Raw genomic sequence first — 14,344 nt, 5'->3', positions numbered from 1 at the left:
CTTTTTAAAATACTTTATATTTTAAAATTTTTAACTGATACATAAAAATTATACATATTTATGAGTAGATTTTTCACAGTTCTTTATATTTTTGTGATAGGATAATATCATTAAGTGTTCCCACTTAATAACATTAAATGTATTTCTGTATATTTTTTGGTCTGCTTATTTGGAAAGATTTAAAATTTTTCTTCTTTTGCTGCAAAGAGTTATTTTTTAGGAAGGATGAAGAAAGTGTAAGTTAGAGGTATTTAATAAAGTAGGTGGCATAGAAGGCTCGTGAAAGGAACTAAGCAGTGGTGTATGTTGATTCAGCCAAAGGAAGGAATTTGGAGTGAAGAGTTTGCTGACACTTTGAATTCTAAAGTTCTTGGGTCTTGGCGGAGTCAACTCTGCCTGGCATTTCCTGCAGTTAAGTAAGAGCTGCTGACCTATTGGAAATTGCTTTGCTAAGCAGATCACAATGCTGGATAAGAATAGATATTTTAAAATGTCTACAAGGTAACTGTTACGAAAATTTGGTCTAAAGGTATTACGTCCTAGTTGAATTATTGAGGCAAAGTAAAGTTTAAAAAAGTAGGAAGTTAGGAAACACTGTATGAGTATGTTCATAATAATAGAACATGTGATTATATTTCAAAAATATAGTGAGATATGAAGGAATTCATCTAATAAATTGACTTATTAGGAAAGGTAGGCAAGGTTAAGACCAGTGAAGAAGGTCAGTTTTAACCTAAGCCTTTTATTATTAAACATGAATTGATAAAGAGGAAACATCTAGAAAGATATTTTATCCTTAGGTAATCTCTGTTTTCTTTTTTTTGGTACTTGGGATTGAACTTGGAGCCTTGTGCTTGCGAGGCAGGTGGTGGAATCACTGAGCTTGATCCCTGGCCTATTTTCTTTTTTAATACATTGATTTTTAAAATTATTTTTGTTTTGTCCTGTTTTAAAAATTGAATCACTGATGAATGATTTTTTTTTTTTAATCTGTTTGTAGTATGATGGTTTAAATACTGGAATTAGAGTAAAATCACTAGGGATTTTTCAACTTTATATGTCAAATTCTGTGGGTAGATATTTGACAAAGGCAGGTTTTAATTGAAGATGTGGTACTGACTTGTTTATTTGCTAAGGTTTGCCTGTATATTTGTTTTCAAAAGTGCCTGCAATATCTTGATGTGTCGGTGCTGGGTGAGCTAGTTCCTAGATTATGTGAACTGATCAGGAGTGGCGTAGGCCTTGGAACTAAGGTAAGCAAGTATGTTTTTCAAAGCGAAGGTGCACATCTTCATTAGTTTTAGACAGGAAAACATAATCATCATGTTTGAAATTCATATATTCATAAAACCTAATATTAGTATACATTAAACATTTTGTGTCTGTGATTACATTAATAACCTTTTGCTTTTTATGGTGGTACTGGGGATTGAACCCAGGGCCTTTTCATCAAGCTATATCTTTAGCCATTAATTAATTAGTTAATTATGGTACCAGGGGTCAAACTTGGGACCTTGTGCTTGCAAAGCAGGCAGTGGCACCACTAAGCTAAATTCCCAGCTCAGCTAATTTAGTTTTTGACAGGATTTTGCTAAGATGCTAAGTGTGACCCTCCTGCCCAAGGCTGGCAGAATGCTGAGATTGCAGGCATGGCACCACTATGCTTGATAATTTTAAGAATTTAATAAATGTCATTGATTTGGAAATAAAACATGACACTAATTCAGGGAATACTGTCTGTCTGTGTGGAATCATTTCTGTTCCCTGATTACCATCATGTCCTTGAATTCTCCATTATTATATGTTAGTGGAGATGCTCATCTAATTGTCAGGGAGTGGATGTTTTAGGCCATGATTAGAATTTTTTGTAGAGGCGTCAACAGGGTAGAAAAAAATGTTTTCCTTTTTTGAGATCTTACAAGGACTAGATCCTTCCACCCCCTCTTAAAAACAAGACATATTATTTTTCTCATGACACAAATCAATGTTTGTATTTTAAAATTTATTTATTTAATGGTAGCACAGTTTTATTAAAGATAGGGAAAAAGGCTCTGCAGAGTGAGTTTGAGCCAAATAAAGTAGGAAAAGAAGTACAACCTACAGCATGAGGGTGGGCCACCATGCAAGAGCAAGACACAGTTGCCAAAATTTTAATTTGTGTATCAGGAGAAATTTATAAATAAAAATGTTTATAACTTTACTATGAAGGAAAAACTGCTATTTATATTTGGGAGTGTTTTGTCTGAGAATGTTTTCGGTACATGTATCTTCTGCTCTGTTTCCTGTAATGGCCGTATGATACTCTTTTGCTTTGATATACACCATTTATTTCAATCCATCAAGGAACATTTGATTGTTTTCAGGTTTTTTTATTTTTTTGGTACCAGGGATGGAACTTGGGTCCTTGTGCTTGCAAGGCAGGCGGCGGCATCACTGAGCTAAATCCCCGGGCTTGTTTTCAGTTGTTGTTGTTGTTGTTGTTGTTTTTTTTTAATATTATACAGGCTGCGTATGGTGGCTCATTCCTATAATCCCAGCATTTGGAAGGCTGAGGCAGGAGGATTGATGTTAGTTCAAGGCCAGCCTAGACTACATAGTGAGACTGTGTCTCAGAATAAGCAACAAAAGAAACAAATAAACAAAAATTAAAGAGCCCTCTGGTGAATGTGTTTTGCCTCATTGAAAGCTATTTCTTTTAGCTAAATATCTAGAAGTAGAAATGGTAGCTAGCACAAGGATGGATGTTGCCTTCCCAGCAGGTAGTCCAATTTTCTTTCTTGCTCAGTGTCTGAGATCACTCATTGTCCTGTTGGTGGTCTTAAAAAGTCTTATTATGCGTATAAAATACAATTTCCCTTTTCTTGATTGATTGCTGGAGGGGCTTGTTAGGCTTTATGTTTTTCTTTAAATTATTGGTACTTGAAACAAATTGATAATAGACAGAACATTGTGACTGTCAAATTTAGACCTGTGTTTTTGTAATCCTAAAGGGAGGCTGTGCCAGTGTCATCGTGTCTTTAACTACTCAGTGTCCCCAGGACCTAACACCTTACTCAGGTGAGTTTGTCATATGACGTGGGGGGGATATTTTTGCATACATATCTTATGTGACTAAGTTTTAAAAGGAAAAATATTTAGACATGCTTATGATGCTTTGTGCTTTTTTTCCTGTCATGCCTCCAGCCTAATCTGTTTGTCTGCAGGAAATACAGGGTTTTTAGCAAGTTTTCAGTGTCTTAGGTTTTTTGTTTCTTTGCAGCATAAGGAGGTATTTGTCATTCTGTAGGACTTGTTCATCATTTATAGATAATTTTACAGTAGCATTTTTTTCTGGTTAGAGTGGCTCCTAGACTGAGCTAATGAACTTTATATATCTAGCTCTCATTTTTGCAACTGTCTTCATTGTATTCTAGACCTAGGTTAAGTTTTAATTTTATAGTTAGTGAAGGAAGTAAAACAGTGCAAATACAAATCCAGGAGATCTATACTGCTTTGGAGTAATCAGACATTTACATGATTATAGTTTTTGGAGTCCTGGGGAAAGAGCAGAACAATAAGTATCAGATTTTTTCCTTTATTTCTGATAGGTAAACTTATGGGTGCTTTGCTTAGTGGCCTGACAGATCGAAACAGTGTGATTCAGAAATCCTGTGCATTTGCCATGGGCCATTTAGTTCGAGTAAGTTGAGCTTCTTATTTAGTTAAATAAAACTCTTTGATAGTTATAAAGAAATGACTAGAATTGTTTCTCTTTCAGACGTCACGGGATAGTAGCATTGAAAAACTGCTGCAGAAGCTTAGTGGCTGGTATATGGAGAAAGAAGGTACCCTCTTTTCACTTCTGTGACTTCATGTGCTTTGCTAGAGGCATTTCTAATTGATTTTATCTGTTTGTATTGCTATAGCACACATTGTATAATAGTCTTTCAATCACTGCCCTAAGAAACAGAAAGTGCATAAAAATTTTGGTTTCTTCTCTTCAGAACCCATCTATAAGACATCTTGTGCTTTAACTATTCATGCAATTGGACGATACAGCCCTGATGTATTGAAGAACCATGCCAAAGAAGTTCTGCCATTAGCATTTCTAGGCATGCATGAAATTGCTGATGAGGAGAAATCTGAAAAAGAAGAATGTAATTTATGGACTGAAGTGTGGCAGGAAAATGTACCTGGTTAGTAAACAGTGCCTGTGAATTAAACCTGCTTCTTTGGAACCACAGCTGTAATATCTTACCTTGTTTATGCATAAATTCCTTTATAGTTATATTCTCAGGACTTTAACAACACATTCCATTTAATTTTAAACCAAACCAGATTTTTCACTTTGCAAGGTTAGCACTTAGAATTCTTGTCTTCGACTCACTGCTGCCCATGTGAGAGAAGATAAACTGTATTTATGCAAAGAAGAGCTTTATTATAGTTGATAGAGTGAACGTGATTTAGTGTTGCTTAGAGTATTATTTTAGAGTAGTCAGATGTACTTTTTACTTTGACATGTGTGATACCTACCTGAGAATACGCCCAAGTTCATAAAGTCCTACTTTTGTAAAAGAAGTCTCATCACTCACCCACTGTCTCTCCTTTTGAGAAAGTGGTGTATCAACAGTCACTGGTTTAGACTGATGGCAACTGATTTTTTTCAGATTTATAAAAACATCTTGTCCCTCTCCCTTTCCTACTGTTTAGTGTTGGGAATTGAACTCAAGGCCTTCACACTGAGCTGCATACCCAAGTGCATCCCCCATTCCCTTTTTAAAATTTTCAGACAAGATCTTGCTAAGTTGCCCAGGTAAAGCTTGAACTTGTGATCTTTCTGTCTCAGCTCCAACAGTATTGCTGTTAGAGGTGTGCATAACAATGCCCAGATAATTTTTCTTATTATTGTTTGAGATGTTTTAACTTTTCTTTATTTTGACATAGGATCCTTTGGAGGCATTCGATTATACCTGCCAGAGTTGATTACCATCACTCAGAAGGCTTTGCAGTCTCAGTCTTGGAAAATGAAAGCCCAGGGTGCAATTGCCATGGCATCAATTGCAAAGCAAACCAGCTCTTTGGTGCCTCCATATCTGGGAATGATACTGAATGCCTTGCTGCAGGGGCTGGCTGGAAGAACATGGGCAGGAAAGGTAAAGAAAATATAATGCCAGTTAAATTAAGCTATCTTTAAAAGATGTATGAATTTATCTTTAATTTCTATAAAAATAATCTGGTTTTGTGTGATTTGAGATAGATTATTTTTGTGAGCTGTGTTTCCTAGTCAGTGGGGAGGGGGTTGTGTGAACTTTGTGTGATTAACTATGATATTTCATCTCAAAGTATAATATCATGTCTTTGGATAATGTACAATAACGCAGAACATTGATATTTTTATCATATTTAGCCTTTGAAGTTAGCTCTTAAACCAACTTGTCACCATTTTGCATGGAAAAGTCAGGATTTGGCATATGCAAAACTGAGTATAAAGGTGAGCTGCTTCTAATTGTAGGACTGAAGTTGCCCATCTTTGAGGCTTGTGAATTAGAAACAGTTGTTTTTACATAAGGACTATAGTAAAATAACATACAGAACATGAGATTGTGGCAACATGCATTGGTTTTGTTTATTTTGTAAAGGTTACTAGTGGTCAGTGCAGTATTGTAGAAATGGTACTGGACTAGAAATAATCTTCATTTTGCTGATATTCTTTTGATATTTCTGCCATTTTGATATTTCTGTCAAATTAGTTCTCAGGCATTTATGAAATGGAAATGAATATAATTATCCTGCACTCATGATTTGGGATAAAATTTGATGTGTCAAGTTAAAGATACATGAATTTTGTTAATTCTTATTGCCACAGAGTGGAAAATGTGGCATGTTTAGGCTTAATGGTATTCATTCTTTTTTCAACTCCTTAGGAAGAACTATTGAAAGCTATTGCCTGTGTGGTGACAGCTTGCAGGTAAATATTCTTTTAATGAAGATGCTACTTCCTAAATCAAACCTGGAAATTGCAGCCATTATTAACCATTTTGATGCTTCTGTGTGAATCCTGTAGTGCAGAGCTAGAAAAGTCTGTGCCCAATCAACCCAGCACAAATGAAATCCTTCAAGCTGTTCTGAAGGAGTGTTGCCGGGAGAATCTCAAATACAAGATTGTAGCAATCAGCTGTGCAGCTGATGTTTTGAAGGCTACCAAAGAAGACAGATTCCAGGAGTTTTCTAACATTGTCATACCTCTTATCAAAAAGGTAATGATTACATATAAGGTCTGGTTTACACTTAGAAAAAGTTAGAAAAGATTTTCCTGTGTCCTGATTGCATGTTTTATAGGATTAGTTTAGCTGTAAGTAGCAGAAAATCTCAAAATATTACAGCCTCTAACAAAATAGAAGTTTGTCTCTCACGTAATACGTGGGAGTCTCACAAAATCTTCAGGAATTCTGGTTCTTCTTTTGTTTTTTTGAGATAGGGTCTCACTATGTAATTCACACTGTCTTTAAACTCACTGTGTAGTCCAGGCTGGCCATGAACTTGAGGTGACCCTCCTGCCTCTGCCTCCCAAACACTGGGAGTACAGGCATGAGCCATCATGCCTGGCTAAGGTTTCTGGTTCTTATAAGCCTCCATATCTGCCATCACAAAAGTATGACCATCATCTTCATGTCTGTGTTCCAGGCAGATGGCAGAGAAGAGAAATAAGGTTGAGAAATTACAGTGGGCAAATCATTTTTCTTCTAAGAAGTTTTGAAAACTGCTACATGGCACTTTTACTTATGCCCTACTGGACAGTACTTGGCCACATACACATACCTGGCAGCAGATGAAGCTAGGAAAGATACCCTTCTTTCTGGATGTCAATTTTCCCTCCATAGGAAGAAAGTAGATTTGTGGGGAATCAACAGTTTTTGTCATAATGAGTTTTGCCTTGCAAGCGTGTGCATCCTTCTCATCCTGGTCATCCTAGAGAGAAGACCAAAGATTGCCTCTGCATTATAGTAAAAAACTAGTTTTAATTGGAAAATGAAGTACATTATTAATTGGGCACTAGAAAGAAATTCGTTTACCTGTTTATTTGTGAAGCACAAATATTTTGAATAGCATTTTTATATCTTACGTTGCTGCTAATTGGCACTTGTTTTCTTTCAGTAATAACATTTTAAAATTTCTGTTACATAATTTTATCTATAGATTTTGGATACTCGTGTTTTAAATTGATTATATCACCAGGTAGCTGGATGAGTTACTTCTGAACTTTTTCCTGGTTTATCAAGAAAGTTTAAGTTTAGATCCTTACCAAGTTCTTTACACCTTTAATTCTCTGATTCTGAAGTAGGTCTTTTTAGGTTGTACTCAAGAAACTACATATACGGTGTTTTTTCTGCTTTTATTTATAGTTTCTTTTAAAATATTCTCCAGATTATTAGAGATGTAGTATTTTTATTGAAGTTCTTATTACAAATGTAACAACTTATGATAAGGAGTTTATTATTTAGTTCTCAGCCAACATTTACTTTGTTATCCTGGTTGCTTTAACGCTGTAACTTGGAATCCCAATATGTTAAACTTTGTTTTTCCATTGTTTGATGTGCCCTAGAACTCAGTTGAAAACATGGGCGTCCGGACACCTAAAACTGAAGATGAGAATGAGAAGGAAAGGGAGCTGCAATTGGAGTCTCTACTGGGTGCCTTTGAAAGTCTGGGCAAAGCCTGGCCTCGGAGTGAGGACACACAACGTAAGCACCAGAGCCTGCATTCGGAGAAATGCTGTAACCAGGGATTACTTCATAAGAGCATAGATTTTCTGTATGGCAGACTATTGTTTCTTGCAGAGCCTGATTGATGAATAGTAAAAATTATTTGATATAAATTTTACTCTTCATCAGCAAATAATCTCACTGATCATTATGTTAATTTATTAGGATTACTTGAAAGAAAATATCACAGAATGGGTGGCTTAAATAGCAGAAACGTATTTTCTCACAATTCTGAAGAAGTCTGAGATCAAGATGTTGACAAAGTAGATTTCTTCTAAGGCTTTTCTCCCTGGCTTATGAATTGCTCTTCACAGGGCTTCTCTTTGTGTCTCTGTCCTATTTTCTTCATGTAAGGACATTAGTCATATTGGACTAGGACCCACTTAAATACAACCTACATAAAGAGTATATCATTTAGTACTGTCGCATTCCTAGGTGTGAGGGTTTAGGACTTCCAACATGAGAAATAGGGGTGACAGTTTAGTCTGTAATAATCACCAGAGATTTTATACTGTAATTTTTTTCTCTTGGTCTTTATGATCATAACTCTACTCTGAAGAATTCATAGTATTAGTGGAGTCTCTTCAACTCTAAAATGAATGGCCTTGCTGCCAGGTCTTCAGCAATCAAATCAAGCCTATTTCACTGAGAAACTCATGACAGAGAGATTTTTCAGAATTGGGCATGTATTTCCAAAAGATTAGGTAACAGTAAACCTTGATTGTTGGACCAGGTTGCAGTTAGTTTGTAGTCTTTCAATGGGGCCATTACACTTGGCCTGATGCTGCTGTTTTGTTTGCCTTATTCTAGGTCTATACTGTGTGTCACTGAACATTTCAGTATTCTCAAATATTGTAAAAACCATTGTTGATTATTCACGATTTATGCATCTAAAATCAGACTCTGAGTTTTCTTTGAGCCCATTTCTTTGAACACAGCAAATGATGTTTTGCTGTGTATAAAATATACTATATAGAGGATGGAATTCTCCAGAAGATAATGTATAAACTTGTAACAGTATTATTATTTTTCTTTCCTTTTAAAATTTTTTCTAATACTTTTATTCTTTTTTTGGTATATGCTCAAATGAATAGGCAAAAACAATAACACAATGATTCATATATAATTATTTAATAACTACACATATTCAGGTATTCCTTGTATTGAATTGTGAACCTTGAAATATGAAAACCATTGTACCTTAATCAGTATTGCCCTGCTTTCTTCCCTTGAGATCCATAAGGTAACAGATTCTAATTTAGCTGAGGGTGCAGAAATATTAGATTAGCAATTTTGAGAAAAGCAAAAATAGATGTTTTAATTAACTGTGAAATTTTTCCTGAGTTTACACATATTAGATGGATTTTAAAGCAGTGGTTTGCTCAACCATGATTTTCCTGAGGATGAGCCAAGGACGTTATTGTATTATTTACATTGCCTCCTGTATTTATACATCTGGGCCAGTTTAAAATAACCTTTGAAACAATTGAACAGCTGTTATTTTTTATATTATGTTTTATAGACTGTAATGGAAGTCCACTTACTTAATTCTATTAGGACTATTTTGCTAATAGCTAAGGAAAGTTAAAATAGGAATAAGGAAGCCATAAACACAAAGCAGGTGCTTTTAATAGAAGACACAGACATGTACATTTGTTTGCCAGTTATTGAGCAGAAGGCCAAGGCCTTCCTTTTAGAATTTAACTGTTGCACATTGGCTTTTCACATATATCTTACTCATAATATATCATCTGCAATTTCTGATTTTTGCTGCTTTAAAATAGAGAAATTATAAACTTTTATGAAGTAGTTCTGGTGCAGAATTCTAGATTTTTACTTCTTCCCCTCATACTTACATTTGTTTGAATACTTAAATTCTTTAACATTTAAAAAATGCCTCCTTTGATACATTTCATATTCCTGATTCATCAGTTGGCATAATATTAATTATAAGTATAATAGCAGTTCCATTTGTCTTAACAGATTTGTATTAGACTGTTGACTCTTGATAAACTTAGTTTGCAAAAGCTTATGAATATCCAGGGGGAGCTCCATAGTCCTGTTTTCTATGTTGTCATTCAGCAAGTTTTTTTATTTTTTTATTTTTTATTTTTTTGAGACAGGGTCTCACTATGTAGTTGAGACTGACCTGGAACTCACTTATATAGCCCAGGCTGGTCTTGAACTCACAGCATCCTCCTGCCTCAGCCTCCCGAGTGCTGGGATTACAGGGGTGTGCCACCATGCCCGGCCAACAAGTTTTAAAGGGAAAAAGGAGTGGGTTCAGCTCCTGTGTTGCTTCAGTGGGAGATGATAATGGTTTGAAAACAAACATTTATGAGCAGTTAGATTCTGTATTGAAGGGGGTTCTGATTAAGGAAATTTGTTTGGAAAGTAGACACAAATCATACTGAAGTTGATTTTGTAAATTTCATGGCTTTAATTAAAGGCTTTATTGTTCTCCCTCCCCCATGTACTGTTTTCTTTTTTCTTTTCCCTGTCTTTTTTTTCCTTCATCCCTCTGTTTCTTGGGCTGCTTGACCCTCTGTTCCTCATTTGTTCTTTCTTGCTTTTTCACATCCTTTCTTCTACTTTGTCGTTTTTCCTAGGCTGTTATCGTCAGGAACTGTGCAAATTGATGTGTGAACGGCTAAAACTCAGCATGTGGAAAGTGCAGCTAGGCGTCCTCCAGGCAATGAATGCCTTTTTTCAGGGGTAATTTTCTTCATTGTTTAGATTTCTCCCTTCCTCCACTAGTGTTCTATATATAGTGAAATTCTTAAAAATTTCTAAGCTAGTTGCATAAGTGGCATGGCAAAATGATGCATGCATATAGAAATTGTTGTATCTTGCTTTTTGATTTGTACAGGTTAATGCTTCTGGAAGAAGAACATGCAGATCCTGAGGCTTTGGCTGAAATTCTCCTTGAAACTTGTAAATCAATCACATACTCTTTAGGTGAGTATAGTAAAGTGAAATTGACAAGAAGTCCTAATTTTAACTAACCTGAGTTTCAGACATTCCCTGTCTAGTCCTAGAAGTTAAATTTCTAGAACAGTTACTGAACTCTCCTACTTTGTATACTCTATATGCTTTCCTAAACTGAAATATTTTAATTTGAAATTATAATAGGATTTTAGCACTTAGGTTACATCTTTGTGGCAAGTATTTAAAATATTTTTTTGAAAATAATTTCAAACTTACAGAACAGTTGCAATAATAGATCATGTAGTATCTGTATACATTTTACCCAGAGTTAGATATTAACATTTTGTCCCATTTGCTTTATCCTGTGAATTTCTATATGCATATTTTTTCCCTGTATTGTTTGAAAGAATATTACGTACATCATGCCCCTTTATTTCTGTATTCTTCAATGTGCATTCTTTTATATAACCACAGTACAGTTACAGAATTTAGATGACATAGATGCAATATGGTTTGTTTTTTATTTTTTGATTCAGGGTCTCACTTTGAACTCATTGTGTAGCCTAGCCTGGCCTTGAAATCACTGCAGTTGTTCTGCCTCAGCCTCCCAAGTACTGGGATTATAGCAATATATTCTTACCAAATTTTTACTGTTTTTGTTTTTTTTTTTTTTTTGCCCCTAGTTAAGTCAGTAATGTTCTTTATAGTCTCCCCCTTCCCCCGCCACTTCCCCTCCCTTAAGAAAGCCAGTCCAGGCTGGGGGTTTAGCTCAGTTGCCTGCCGTACAAATGCAAGGACCTGACTTCGATCTCCAGTACCAAGAAAAGAAAACCAGCCCAAGATCATTTATTGCATTTAGTTGTCATATTTTTATATTCTTTAAATACCTTGGATACCTTAGCATTTTTTTCTTTCCTGTGACATTGATGATTTTGAAGAATAAAGTCTCCTCAACTTCTGTTTTTTAAAAAACAGAATGCTCCTCATTCCTTGTCTGACATTTCCTCATAATTAGATTTTGTTTATGCATGCATTCCTAGTTGGGATTTTATATAAGCAGGGTACTGTTTTTCCTCACCTCAATAGATTCATTGTCCATTTATCTTGATTTGTGACATTAATTTTGATCACCTGGCCAAGGTGCTGTCATTTTCTACTGCAGTTTCTATTTTTCTCGTGTTTAATGAGCAACCTGTGAGAACATACTTTAAAACCAAATAGTCTCCTCTTCAAAACTCCAAAACTGTAAAACTGTGTCTAGTAATCAGTTTGTGAGAAGGCATTACTTCTCCAGTATTTTCTAGATTTAGCACATGTTCATGATTCTTCTCTGAGCCATTTTGTTCTAAGATAATTTTTCAACTGTAGTACTTTCTCCAAATTTACCATTGGGAGTTGATAATATATTGCATGCCACATTCTCTTTTCTCCCTGTCTGGCATTCTTTCCGTTCCCCGCAACTCCTAATGATTTAGAATTATTTTTATTGTTGTTGTTACTTAAATTGCCCCAGATTTAGCTAGTGGAAGCCCCTTGGGTTGATTCCTCTATTTGTTGGGCAGATCATGTTGTTGTTGTTGTTGTTTTTCCTGGTACCAGGGATCGAACTTAGGACCTTGTGCCTGCCAAGTCATGTTATCCTTTATAATACTTTTTTCACTACTCTATGTTTGGTTGTTGTTAACTATTTTGGTAGACAGTTTCCATATGAACTAGATATCATTTCAGAGAGTAGATAAAAGGGAAGCATGTTATGGTTGCAGTTCTTGGAGGTAGCATGCTTTTATGGGAAAGCCGACAGCTAACAAACTTGTCTTCAGTTAGGCTAAACACTGGGTTGTACAATATTCTTTGGTAAAATTAGGAGCATCGTGCAAATTCAAAGATCTTTCTTTTTTCTTTTTTTTTGGTTTTTTTTGAGACAGGGTTTCAATATGTAGTGAGGCTGACCTGGAACTCACTGTGTAGCCCAGACTGGTCTTGAAGTCACAGTGTTCCTTCTGCCTCAGCCTCCCAAGTGCTGGGATTACAGGTGTGCACCACCAGGCCCGGCTTTAAAGATCTTTCTTTAAAAAGATGATGATGACTATGTTTGATGATGACATGTTCAAGATAGTGCCTTTTGATCTCTAAAACAAGTCTTTTAAATATTGCCATTTGTTTGGTGATTGGTATATTTTCCTCACCTCCTTCCAAAGCAAGAAATGTGGATATGTAGCACATTTTAAGTATTTGGCAATAATTAGTAGAGGACAGTTTACTTAAAATAAAGACAAAAACCAGATACACCTTTCCATGGAATTATAACTTCTGAACATCTTTCTTTCAGTATTGTTAAATTAATCATAGAAGTTCTGTCATTAAAGCACACATGTGAACTGTCTGATTATCTTTTTAGAAAATAAGAACTACTCATCTGTGAGAACAGAAGCTTTATCTGTGATAGAATTACTACTTAAAAGACTTGAAGGTGAGTTTTTGATAGTTCTGATTTGGGGGATCAGCAAACTGGGACACTTGCATACATTTTAGAAATGTTTTCTGTTTTTTGCTTATTCTCTAAATTACAAATGAGTATATGTGCATATGCAAGTAGAACTGCAAAGTTAGGCTGGACATAGTGGCACACGCCTGTGATCATAGTACTGGGAAGGCTGACACAGGAGGATTGCTGCGAGTTCGAGGCCAGCCTACATAGTGAGACCCTGCCTTAAAAAAGAAATGCAAAGCTAAAACTATTAAATTTTAAGTACTTAAATTTGGTACTCTTAATTTTTTTTTCTCTCCCATTTAGAATCTAAACAGTGGGAAAGTTTGACATCTGAATGCAGAGTACTCCTGATTGAGTCTTTAGCCACTATGGACACAGACAGCAGACCTGAGCTGCAGGAGAAAGCATCATTACTGAAGAAAACACTTGAAAATCTGTAATAAATTAGAAGGGATGAAACGAACAAGTGCCATGTTCACTGGGGGTTGAAATGGTGATATTCTTTAAAAACCAAGGGGGAAAAGTGAAGATTAATCTGTAGCATGCATCATTCCTTGACTGAAATAAAAAAAAAAAAAAAAAGCCTTAAATTTTGTTCCTCATGAGCTTTATTTTACTTGATGCTTTTAAACTTTTAAAGCGTGTGGCCTAAGTAGATGGAACCTTTGGTGTTTGAGAGGTGATTGGAAGTGAGATTGGCAGAAACAGTTGCTAAAAAGAAATTAAAGCTGTTACATAAGAAATTAATAGATAAAGTTGCAGAACAAACTGATAAACATCTTAGAACTGCATCCAAGCTAAAGTTACTTCAAGAAGGAACCCTATAAATCACTTACTTTAACTTCCTCTGATACGTGAAGAAATAGGCTTGCTGATGACACCACTTTCTGAAGCTTGTGCCAAGGTCAGACCCAGGGGTTAATGTTCTGCCCAGTATACTTTGTTTTATAACATGTGCCAGATCAGTACTGATTTTGGCCTGTACCAGAAACTCCCAAGATGAGGTGCACTTAGGGAGTGGTAGCGAATCTATGGCACATGTGTTACTGTGTTGTCCTTCCCCCTTCCCCCACCCCCGCCAGTACCAGGGATCAAACTCAGGACTGTAAGGACCAAGTTTTTAGGTCAAAGTGGGCTCCCTCTGTGCCCCTTGCCCAGAACAGAGCTGCAAAAATTCCATTCT

The 14,344-nt window shown here is 35.7% G+C and overlaps 1 protein-coding gene across 1 annotated transcript in view; it reads left to right on the top strand.

Annotated features, from left to right (window-relative positions):
• The window catches only part of Ecpas (Ecm29 proteasome adaptor and scaffold), a 110,392-nt gene extending 96,649 nt beyond the window's left edge, over positions 1–13,743 (top strand). Inside the window, exons 37-49 of the mRNA XM_010639330.3 lie at positions 1,164–1,253; positions 2,991–3,057; positions 3,588–3,679; positions 3,758–3,824; positions 3,984–4,175; positions 4,924–5,132; positions 5,904–5,947; positions 6,044–6,236; positions 7,583–7,721; positions 10,352–10,457; positions 10,612–10,700; positions 13,069–13,140; positions 13,465–13,743. Of these exons, the coding sequence (XP_010637632.1) occupies positions 1,164–1,253; positions 2,991–3,057; positions 3,588–3,679; positions 3,758–3,824; positions 3,984–4,175; positions 4,924–5,132; positions 5,904–5,947; positions 6,044–6,236; positions 7,583–7,721; positions 10,352–10,457; positions 10,612–10,700; positions 13,069–13,140; positions 13,465–13,601 (1,497 nt within the window). The 3' untranslated portion in view covers positions 13,602–13,743. The remainder of the gene's footprint in view (positions 1–1,163; positions 1,254–2,990; positions 3,058–3,587; positions 3,680–3,757; positions 3,825–3,983; positions 4,176–4,923; positions 5,133–5,903; positions 5,948–6,043; positions 6,237–7,582; positions 7,722–10,351; positions 10,458–10,611; positions 10,701–13,068; positions 13,141–13,464) is intronic.
• The last annotated feature ends 601 nt before the right edge of the window (positions 13,744–14,344 follow it).

Source organism: Fukomys damarensis, unplaced genomic scaffold (genome assembly GCF_012274545.1).
Source record: "Fukomys damarensis isolate Sample0158 unplaced genomic scaffold, DMR_v1.0_HiC HiC_scaffold_36, whole genome shotgun sequence".
Lineage (NCBI taxonomy): Eukaryota > Metazoa > Chordata > Mammalia > Rodentia > Bathyergidae > Fukomys > Fukomys damarensis.
The sequence above is the reverse complement of the archived record's forward strand: the minus strand, read 5'-3'. Positions and strand labels throughout refer to the sequence as shown.